The 12036-nt window shown below is 43.3% G+C and overlaps 1 protein-coding gene across 1 annotated transcript in view; it reads right to left on the reverse strand.

The window, feature by feature from the left end:
• Window positions 1-7211, reverse strand: part of TRPC6 (transient receptor potential cation channel subfamily C member 6) — an 833374-nt gene extending 826163 nt beyond the window's left edge. Inside the window, exon 1 of the mRNA XM_085624063.1 lies at window positions 7044-7211. Coding sequence (XP_085480189.1) covers window positions 7044-7174 — 131 coding nt within the window. The 5' untranslated portion in view covers window positions 7175-7211. The remainder of the gene's footprint in view (window positions 1-7043) is intronic.
• Between the last annotated feature and the right edge of the window lie 4825 nt (window positions 7212-12036).

Raw genomic sequence — 12036 nt, forward strand, 5'->3', positions numbered from 1 at the left:
TGTGCAGTGAGGCTATCCATCGTATTTGATGGAAGATTCAGTTAGGCGAGGAGTCGTTCTCTCTGATGCCAGCCAAGGGTTTAGGACCTGGGGTGGTACCTTCTGGGAATCAGAGACTCACTCCAGCAGAGACCAGCAGGAGTTAGACAGGTCTACTTGCAGGTTCAGGCAGGTACAGTGCAGCAGATCAGCTGGACAGTTGGAGAGAAGCCTCTGGAGCATGTTGTGTCCCTATACCTCAGAACAGGAGGCCATTCTAGCTAGCACTTGGAATCACTCTGGTGGTTCTGGGTTCAAGAAGCATGTCCGGGCTTCCTTCCTCAGACAGCAGGGTTGTCTTTCCATCAGCAAGGCAGCAGAGCCTTGTGAGTCTTTAACAGGTCCAGAAGTGATCTAATCAGTGGCTCAAGAGGTCCGATATTTACATCTGATGCGTACCTTTGAAGAGGTGGGTCTCGGTACACTACCCCCCACTGGTCCCTGAAAGTTCTTCCTATCCCTGTCAAGTCTCCAAGTATTCTAGGGTGACAAAAAGACTGGTGTCACGTTTGTGTGGGTGTTTGTGTGTGCTGGAGGCAGTCCTTTGAAATGTAAATGCGGCAGGGAAGAACTCCACCCCCAATCAACATGACAGGATGGCTCATCCTGCCAACACCTACTCCCCCTTTGCCTGTGTCTGAGATAAATACACAAAGGCCAACAGCTATGCAAATCACAGCCATCTGACGCATGATACTGGCAGAAGGAAAAAATGGTTAGGAGGAAAAAACTTTCTAAAATGGGCTCTTTAAGAACTGTGACTTAAAATCCAATTGTACCTTTTAAAAGGGTTTTAAATTACAATTCATTTAAATATCAACATAATTTTCCTATCTGTTCCCAAACTTAAGTTATCACTTATTAAGTGTAATAAGGAAACCCAGTGCTTTCCTATGGGAGAGATAGGACTTGCAATAGTGAAAAATGACTTTACCGGGACATATCAAACTGAAACGCACATGTCCTACTTTTTAAATAAAATGTACCCTGTCCTATAAGCCCTTATGGCCTACATTTGGGGTGACATATATGTATAAAAACGGTTTAGACCTGGTAAAAGATTTATTTTGCCAGGTTGAATTGGACAGGTCTTAAAAAGCTTCTTTGGTGGGAGGCACAATGAGTGTTGCAGGCCTACTAGTAGCATTTGATTTACTGGACCCTGGGCACATGGATTACCATTTACCAGGGACTTATAAGTAAATTAAATATTCCAATTAGGTGTTGGCCAATTTTACCATGTTTTAGGGAGAGACACAAGCACTTTAGTACTGGTAAAGTACCCAGAACCCTAAAGCCAACAAAACCAAATTCAGCAAAACAGGAAGGTAAAGGCAAAACAATTTGGGGACTACCACCCAATGGTGCCAGGTCTAACAGTAATGCAAAATGTTGTGCATCAAGCTGGTCCTTATACACTGCTAACATAAATATTATGACACACTTTTCGATATGTTTACATTTGTATATGTCCTTTCTTACCGTTCAAATGTCTGAGGTTTAAATGCCCAAAGCATATCATATGACACCCAGAATCTACCTTCTTTGGCTTATAACTGGTATATGCATTTCCTCTTGAACATGCCTCACCCTACCGCCTGCATGACAGGTACAGATGTGTCAGAACATAAACCTATCTGACAGTAACAACATAACGTGCCATTGTAAGTGGGAATGGATCCTGGTTGGGGGGGGGCAAGAGAGAGAGCTCTTGAACTAAAGGCATGCGTTGTAATTCTCTAGGGCACTGACAATAGAGACTGAACTCATTCTCTCCGTTGTGAATCACTTTCTGTCACAGTTCGGTCTGTTTATTCCCATAAATTGGTTAAATACTCAACCAGTGGTGTGTACCATTCATTTTAATGGTGGTTTGTAAGTATAAAAGCACAATTTATTTCCAGGACCCATCCTGGGGCAGCCACCGGTGTCTGCTGAGCCCAAGGGCAGGCATCTTGAGTTGAGATTTTCACAAGGCCTTTTTTTAACACCGCGCAGTGTTACTCTGAAAAAAAACAGTGTCAAATCTTTATCAAAGAAAAGTGTTCCTCTTTTGACAAGCAACTTGTTAAAACTTTTATTTCTCCATGGCAACCGTGAGTCACTTCTCTGCTACACTGCGAACAGCAGCCACACTACCTTTGTATGTTCTGGATTAACTATCAGTCGACCATGGTAGAAGATGAGTGCACATTCCAGTTCGGCTGCAACGCAGAGATTGCCATTAATGGCGAGTGACGTTTTTAATAGGCATTATCAGAAAACCAGGGACTCCCTTCACAAGGACATCTGCATGTACAGAGTAAGATAATGCCCTTTTGTGCGGTTCTCCCACACTTTTTGATTGACCTTATTGCAGATGCATGGACTCTGATCACTGGAGTGCTGCCGTCCAGTGCTCAGTATATGTCCTTTGACCCTTGAAACCTGGATGGATTGCTTAAAACGCTGTTTGGCACATTTAACTTACCTATAAGTCACTAGTATATGGTGCTCAGTGTATACAGGGCCTGTAAGTTAAATGTCACTAGTGAAGTGAAGCACCTGTTGGGCCACCACTAAAGTAACAATACAAAGCTTGTCATCTGGCCTGCTCCTGCAGCCTGAGGGCCCAATTTACAAGCCCATTGCGTTTCTGGTGCGTCACATTTTGTATTGCACCTACGGCGCAATGGGCTTGCCCACATTTGCAAGTCCACGCAAACACACCTTGAGTGACTTTATATGGCCCTGTAAATATAGGCCTCTTTCACGCATCACTCTGCATGAAAGTGGCGTTTCATGGATGTTCATGTGGTTGTTACCACGCAACATCCATGGAACCTCACACATTTCAAGATTTACAATGTTTTGTGAAGCTGGGAATGCGTCAGAATCCCACGCCTCTGCAAGGGAGGCGTAGGAGTGGTGCAGAGAGGAGAAATATTTCTATTTCTCTTCTTTTTTCCCACTTTCTATGCATGCTGCATAGAAAGAGGATAATGCCATCAATGATTGTTTTTGTGCAGGAAATGGCACGAGAGAAAGCACCATTCTCTCTGCATATTACTTATAGGACATACCTGTTTTAAAGCTCCTTACATTAAGTAATTCTAAGCACACCTTCACATCAAAGGTTTTTCAGTCTTTATATAACAGATGTTTATTGTTACCCCACTCATTACAGTTGCGGCTGGCATTAATCGCGGGCGGGGGTCGCGCTGGGAGAGTGGTGGGGGTAAAATTAATCATTAATAATAAAATTACCTGTCTGCAGGCAGGCTGCGTCCTGCATTTTCTGGGCTCCTGCACCTGCTCTCCTGCCTCCGGCAGGAAGCAGGCAGCCTCCTTAGCCTCCCCTAAGCCAATCACAATGCTGCAATGGCAGCTTTGTGATTGGTGGGGACGCCTCCTAGCCGGGCGCCTATGGGGAGGCCTTTTTTTCTTCATGCAGGCTGCATTGCAGCCTGCATGGAGAAAGGGCAGAGTGTGCATGACTGGTTTGGGTGGCCCCAGAGAGCCGACCAAACCAGTCATACTCACTCAGGAGTGGGCACACCACTCCTCCCCTGCCCAGCCCTGCTCGTAGAGCAGCCCTGCCCACCCGCCTGCAACCAAGCACTTCTGCTTTCTGGCAGTGCAAGAAACAGAAACATAAAATGGTAGTTTTACCATTTTATGTTTCTGTTTCTTGCACTGCAAGAAAGCAGTGGGGCGATGCTCCTCCACCCTAGGGCAGGAGCCACCCCTAACTCATCACCTCCCTGTCCGTCTTCCTGGATGCAGTCCTTACGCATGAGATACTTATGGAAGACCAGGACTCGGAGTAATGAAGATTACCAGTAATTAACCGGGGCATTCCTGCTCATGGTGTTGATCTCCGGACGAGAAAAGGCTAAGTAGACCTGCGGGGATTCGGACCTGTAACCAGGAATCAATTACAGGCCCTATGATGGATGCATTACCCACTGGGCCATCAGACCCAGCTTTAATCGTTATATTGACACATGCAGGAAAAGGTGGAGGGAAACTGATGGTGTGATACATATATTATAAGGAATAAAATATCTCCTATCCTGTGTATTAAAAAACGATATTGCAAGTCACCTCGGAGCCTTTGAAATGAAATCTGCCTTCCTCCTAATGCTCGATGCAGGCAAAGAAATTACAAACAACCTGTAATTCTTTACGCCAGCAAGCCGGCTCGGTTAGTGAAACATTTGCTAATGACATCTCGTTTGATCTGCACGTCAAAGACTTGAATCGCAACAATAATGTTTCCAAGGTTGGTATATCGAGTACCATTAAATAGGGTAATCCGAACATTTTTTTTGCTGCGTTTAAAATGAACATCTTTTACATCGCATAGAAACACTAGAAGGATGGTGTAAAGCGCTAGATAAAAGCAGCTTATTGTTTTTACATAAGAGCCTCACAATATCGCTTCAGTTTCCCATGCACTGACAGTTTCTTCTCTCTATCACAATCAATGTTCAGATAATGTATGTGCTCTATGCGCACAGCCCCCGACGCCGTGGTACTAGTTATATCAAGGAAGAGCCTGATATAAATGTGTACATTTAACGTAGTGATCATTTCTGGAGGATGTACATCCGTGAAATCACGCCTCCACTCATCCCTGCCTGCCTAATCCACATTACAGCTCTGCACCCCTGCCCAGCGCGTGCACTCTCACACACGAACAGTTAAGTTCTCAGCTCAACTTTAAAGCTGTCATAATCTCACGAGATGACTTCAATGCGCGCGGAATTCACAAGCATCTGACGCACAGCATTATTTTAGCCTTATATGGTGCATCTCTCTTTGAAGCTCGGGGGAGTCCGGAAAACATTGCTCCTGCGGCTGGGAGAGTGACATCTGCTGGGGATGTTATCATACCCACGGGAAATTCATAACACAGCACGAGCTTGTGTGGACAAATACTCTCCGGTGAGATGCGCTCTGCAGTGCATCATATTTACAATGCACGTCGCGCCTCTGATTTCATTAAATGGCCAGCTGTTTTCTACTAATGGCCTTTTACTGCCACAATAAATCAATTAACATTTAGGAAATCTTCCTGGCAGCAAATCTTGGAAATACAAGAGTCCGATTTTACATCCACCTACCGCTTGAAAACAAATGCGTTGCTTGATCTCACTAGAAGAGGCATGTTTTCAAATACTTACAGAGAAATCTCGCCAGAAAGCAACAGGTGTGGCTTAACCAACGAGCAGTAATGAGTGGTTGAGATGGGTGATATAAGATTAGACCGCAGATATGGAGGCCATGAATATCGCGGTTCAGGATTATCGTGGAAAACATACAGAAGATCAACATATCGAATAGGTAAATGCACGTAGAGGAAGTGAAGATTTACTATTCCTACCTCTGCATCTACATGCCTTTAAGACATATATGTAGTAAAGACACATATATGTAGATTTAGGTGTAGAACATCTATACGTACATAACTTTCGATATTTTTGATATTTTTGACATGTTATATATATATATATATATATATATATATATATACATACATACATACATATGTATATATACCAATCTATCTATATATATATATATATCATATATCAAGATCCTCTGTTTGACACCAAGCAGCAACTGCAAACCGGCTATACATCTAAACAAAGAGCGTGTTTTGTATTAGAAACAGTTGTCTCGGTTCTGGGGGGCTTGGTGCGTCCAACACAGTGCATGCCTCATATTCAGTTTACAATCCCAAAGTAAAGTCCCCGAGTCCGACACCTTTATACAGCTGCACAACTCGCCTCGTCAATATAATATAATATAGCTCGAAAGCAGCAGCGTCACTGGAAGTATGTGGCACTGCGGCATGTGCGTTTTCCGCAAAATAACGGATTTGCCGAATGTACCACATAATCTATCATTTGCTGCATAGTTTTCAAATTGTTTCTAGGATAGCTGATCAAACTTTCTAAAAACGTGACTATACATCGTGCGGCGGGGTGGGAAGCCCTGTGCAAAGGTTGACTGGTGACCTTTCAGTTGCTTATTGTCAAATTTGGGTTTCAAACTGATACTAATGCTTTGCCCAGACAGTGATAACAGTCAAAATTAAAATAATGAAGTTATACCATCACAAAATGTGCTGTATTACACTGCATAGCCTGCCTTTTCATGCCACATTATTTGTCAACCATGCCGCATAATTTGGCCCTCCTCTGTCACATAATTGCCGTGGCTCAAAAGTGCCAGTTTCCATGAGTACAGGGGCAGAGAAACGAGCAGGCCATTAAGGACAGAGCAACACCTAGAACATGCTTGATCCAAAGGTTACATTGTGACCAGGTAAAGAGCAAACAGATGTTCAAGTCCTTTCTAAAGCATCTGTTCTTATGTTTGTTACTAAATAGACTAATTGTCCTCCCGTTGCAATTCGTGTGATCGATTTTCACACGTATATCCATAGCCTGAGAATGCACACATTTCAAGCGTGATATAAGTGAAAGTAGTTTGCAATATAAAAGTACTTCATCGAACACTGTACTCTAATGGTGATGTAGTGTTGTACTTGCGGGGGAGCTCAGTGGGTGGAACTGTCATAACTGACTTTGCAGCTTTTTACCCAGCAGTGTAATGTACATCTCTGAAAAGCGTGTGCATGACAGGCCTTGTTTTGATATAGTTCGTCCCTTAACTGTTGCAATCTGCTTTTCTATCACTACTAACATATTACATTACCCTGAAACGCAAAACTCTGTCCATTGAAGCATGGTGTCATCATGTGTTCAGCATCAGCTTAAACAGTGAAATAGCACTGCATGAATTTAGAGGCAGCACTCGCCACCACCAGTCACCTACAATTGTGCCACCAAAAACACATGCAATTTGCTTGCAGCTGTTTTAGCAATTAAAGTGTACCTGTTGCTAAAATCATATTAATCCTTTTTGATAAAACTGTGAAATTAAAACGCAACATTCATCTGTGCATTTTCTCCCAGAGCATCATTAAAAATTGAACCTGGAATGGTACTCACGACGGGTAGTATCCGTATGGATGGAGAGAGTTGTCCACCGCAGCCTCCAGCAGGAAGTCCTGGCTCTCATGTCTAACAACACTCAGAGGGCAGCTATTATTCCGAGCTCCATAGGGCTGCGTTTGATTCATGCTGGCGCGGCTCCTCGGCGCGGCTGCGGCTCCCAGGGAAGAGTCCAAGGCTGGGAGTCTGTCAGCAGGCAGCTCGCGGAAAGGCACCGGGAATATTTCCTTGCAGAACAACTCAAGCTGTAAACCACTTTCACCCAGGCGGCTGCCTATTGGTCACGGGAGGATGCGCTCTGATTGGCCAACTTTAATTCCCCTACCCACGTTGTTTTTCTCTCACTGACAGCGAGCGCGCGGGCTGCTGAAGGAATACAGATCACATCTGGAATCGGCGCATGCAAAACATCAAGAATCACGCTAGAAAATACTAAGGGGCTTATTTGCAAGCCTCTTGCGCCACTTTTGCATCATTTTTTAACATGGGAAAAGTGACGTACGGGTGGCGCAAGGGGCTTACAAATAAGCCCCTACCTGCGAGAAAGTACAATAACTCAATAGCGAATTTAGGGGCAAATTATCAAGCCAGGCGATAAAATTATCGCCGCTTTAGCTTGGGCTTGATAATATGCTCTATGGCAGCCGCAGCCCGTGGAGGGAGTTCCGTGGGGCGGTAAGGCGGGGCGGGGGAGGGGCAGGGTGGGGTGGTTCTAAAAACCGGAATATGGATAATTGCAGGTAAGTAAACAATTAAATAAATAAAACAAATTTCGTAGCGCATCGCAAAATGCGATGCAGCGCACGCTACGAAATTCGTTTTATTTAATTAATTGTTTACTTACCTGTAATTATCCATATTCTGGTTTTTAGAACCCCGCCCCGCCTTACCGCCCCACGGAACTCCCTCCACGGGCCGCGGCTGCTCTTTGGAATTCCAATTGAAGCCCATGATGGACGTCCTTCACATTTAACATGGGCTTCAATTGGATTTCCATAGAGCATATTATCAAGCCCATTATCGCCGTTTTAGCTGCAGTTTTCTGCCGCTAAAGCGGCGATAATTTTATCGCCTGTCTTGATAATATGCCCCATAGTTTAATAAAATATTTCTACATATACCTCGGAAATTTTTGCTCTAAATAATTAAGGGGCATATTATCAACGGCCAGCGATAATTATCGCTGGCCGTTCATAGCGATAGAAAAATTATCGCCAGCTATCGCTGAATATTATCGCCATGATAATGCTATATTTACAACGCATAGCGCTATGGCGATAATATTTCAGCGATAGCGGTGTTTTCAATGGAACATCGCTGGTTTTCCAGCGATGTTCCATTGAAAACAGCGATAACATTGCTGATAGGACCCTGTGGTCCTATCAGCATAATCCATCTCCCATTAAAAGTATGCCTTAGTCAGGAATTTAACAGACGTTAAATTCCTGAGATAAGGCTGAAGTAGCGCAATTTTTTTTATCGCTGCACCTCCTTGTTAATATCGCGAAGCTGCCTTCACGATATTAACATGTGTTGTTTTCACAGCCACGCCTCTTTTGCATCTCATTAGCGATACGAGGCTGTGAAAAAACGGGCTCTACATCTAGGAAACACGCGCTAGCGTGTCCTTGATGATATTGCGATATAATTATCGCCGCTTTTCACCCAAAAACGGACGCTAAAGCGGCGATAATTATATCGCCAGCCCTTGCGAATATGCCCCCAAATACTGTAGCAGACTCGTGCAGCATGTCTATGGTATCTGTTAACTTTCCAATAAAAATGGTGCATGACCTCTAGATCGACACTGGATAAACGGAAACTTCACAGCGCAGCCAACTCTTTTCCATGCTCCGTGCATTCCCCCGGTTACTTTCGGAAAGGGGCTTTCTTTAAACATAGCACATGCCATGTATTCGGACTTCCGCCTTCAGATCTATGAATAAGAAGCAGGGGCATGACGTAGCATTCCAACACAGAAAGTGACGTAGCCTCCCGTTACAAACAGTGAGACAGCAATATGTCACAGAAAGTGACGCAGCATTCCATTACAGAAAGTGACGCAGCATTCCATTGAATATACTCAATACCCAAACACGTATCAGAAACCCGATCAGGCCCAAACACACAGATATAGTAATGGTGAACTTCATCTACGCTGCACATTTCTCGTACTGAGAGATATTGCATGGTAGCAGGAGAAAATTTCGCTACCTGGGAAAACAGAGGTTGGCAGAATTTCATCACAAATAGCTGTGCTAGAAAAGCTATCCGAATGAGGAGGCTGGCGATGACTAGCACCACGTTAAACTCATGGGGACTGCGGAAAATCCAGGGGCTGCTTGAATGAGGCGGACCCATTCAGAAGAGGGATTGGACGGAACCATCCGGGAGGGGGCTTAATTAGTATATTTTTACAACATAACACCAACGGTGGTGTCCGAGGGTATTGCCACCTATACAGATCTAAGTCACCACATAAATCAACTATTTGCTGAAATAAATCAAAAGGAAAAAACACTGAACCACAGTTTTATTTGAGGAAACCAAGGCCTTAATTGATTTCCACAACGTGCAATGGTCTGATTCAAAGGCCATCGCGAGACTCTGGTTTCTCATTAAGGATTGTAACGGTGTGAGCCTACTATAATTTCCCCCCTATAAGTGAAATCATATTTGTCGAAATGTTCAGGAGGGAAGTGATAACTCTTCTATCCAAAGGCCAATTCCCAAATGCCTCCTGACCCCCCCTACATTTTGTTGCTCCTGCATAAAACGTAGACTTTCATATACATACGCCCTCTCGCCATCATATGTGAAATGTTCCTTTCCTCTGACTACAAAGCATACCAAAAGTAGCAGAAATGAGAGGAGGGGGGGGGGGGGGCACTTGGTATTGTTCCAATGATTGTGGGGAAACATTTGCACAATCCTTCGAGGGAGGTGTAATAGTTCCAAGTTCTGAAATGAGAACACTTCTAGTATTGCCCTCGCTAAATAAGTTAATGCTGCACATTTTCCAACAGCAACTAAGGTAATTTTACGTTCTCTGCAGCTCCGAAACTTTTGAATTCTAATTAAAAACGTTTTGTATCCACTTTGTATAATTTCAGAAGTTGTTTCATTCTGAAACAATCAGAAAGAGCAGAAATAATGTTTAAACCAACTATGATGCCAGGAAAAGCGGCGGCCATGAAGAAGAGTCCCTGTGCAAAAAAAAGTGCAAGGCCTATTTCCCACATACATGCTAGCATCATACATGCTACTATGGATCTAAAAGTAATTACACACAGGGCTGCTCTGAAATGAAAGCATACCAGTCCATAATGTATCTTCAAGCTGTGCTTCTCAGAATACTGGTCCAAGGAAGAACATCAAACCGTTATGCCAGAGGCCACTTTCAAGGCAGCAGAGTCCAATGACCTAAAGTCATGCATGCTCTCTAGTGGGAGGGATTTAACACTTCATGGTGACATGGCGGGATGGGGATTGGCAAATATAGTGTCATCTTGTGAAAAGGATATTGAGAGGAGGCAACCAGCAGCCCCTGGGTTTGCCGCCTGCTTCATGTCCTACAGTGCGATTTAAAGTTTTCAATGTCACACTGAAAACATTACAACTGTAGATCACATTGATACACATGGGTTCAAGTTTTCAGTACTTTCATTTTGCAAAGAATTTGTACCATTTTTTTTTTATTAGTGAAGAAAACAGAATGCAGTTATTTTTAGATGAAAGCCAACGACTCAACCTATAGTTGTCTGTCTATATAAGCAACCCCTAACATTTCCAAATACGTGCACAAGTAGTAGCTGCCCAGAGGCTCTGAAGTACAACTGCCTAATTGCCCCGACTGCCATTCAATCATAGTTGGTACCTGGAAATGTGCGGGGGAGGATATTGTCTGTCAGGGCCGGCTTTAGCGCTGGTGGCGCCCTGTGCGACAATGTTTGTTGGTGCCCCCCGGCGGGCGCTCCCCGCAGACTCCCTCACTACTACCCTTTAACAGCTCCCCCTCAAGTCTCCATAACCACTCTCTCTCAGATGTATTTAATAGCGCCACCTATAACAGTGTGTGGTGTCAGAGCACTGTACATCACAAACACTACACAGAGACAATCAATCATAGGTGTGTAAATCAGTGTATAGGAAATGTTACATAATACAGAGGACTACAAGGCGTAGGAGTTGCATGTTATCCATACCGGTAGACAGTATAGTGTAAGAGTGCTTGGTCTGGAGAAGCACAGACTCAGAATTTAAAACAAAACCCCATGGTTGGGGGTTAAATTTAATAATAAGGATTATTTATTTTTTTACCAAAATGAACCCTTTTTGAAACATTAGAATAATGAAAGATGGAGGAAAACATCATAATGCTCTAATCTATACCTTGCAGGTTGCCTGCAGCTGTTTGATGAAAGTTATTAGCTCACTGCTCCATGTTAGGATTTTACACTGCTAGTAACAAAAGGATCTCTCCAACAAAAGCATTGACGGATTGAAACTATATGCAGTTTGTGATCTTCACGGTACACATTCTTTGCAGCAGGCACATTAACCCTCTGTGCTACCATAACATGAGTTAAAACTTTCACTTGACAGAACTCCTTCTCTCGTGAGGAAGAACATTAATCACCGAGTTATCTTGACATTTTTATTTTTGCATGAAAATTGTCTACATATGTGGACTACCTGTAAAATGAACACAGCGCTTACAAAAAAGACATAGGCTATTAGTGCTATTCAAAAAATATATGAGGAAAGACTGTATAAATTCCTGTAATAGCTAAACATTTTCTGTGTATCTGAATGTGATGAATCATGTAATAATTGAATTTTTGTGAATGTGTTAGAGGTAGACACTATTTTATTTTCTTGAGTAGTTTTTAACATAACATTTTGAAGTCACAGGCAAAGTTTTGTTTGGATTCCAATAGTAATTAAGAAACTGTTGTTGATTACTCAGGACTTATAATCTATCACTTGT

Source organism: Triturus cristatus, chromosome 8 (genome assembly GCF_964204655.1).
Source record: "Triturus cristatus chromosome 8, aTriCri1.1, whole genome shotgun sequence".
Lineage (NCBI taxonomy): Eukaryota > Metazoa > Chordata > Amphibia > Caudata > Salamandridae > Triturus > Triturus cristatus.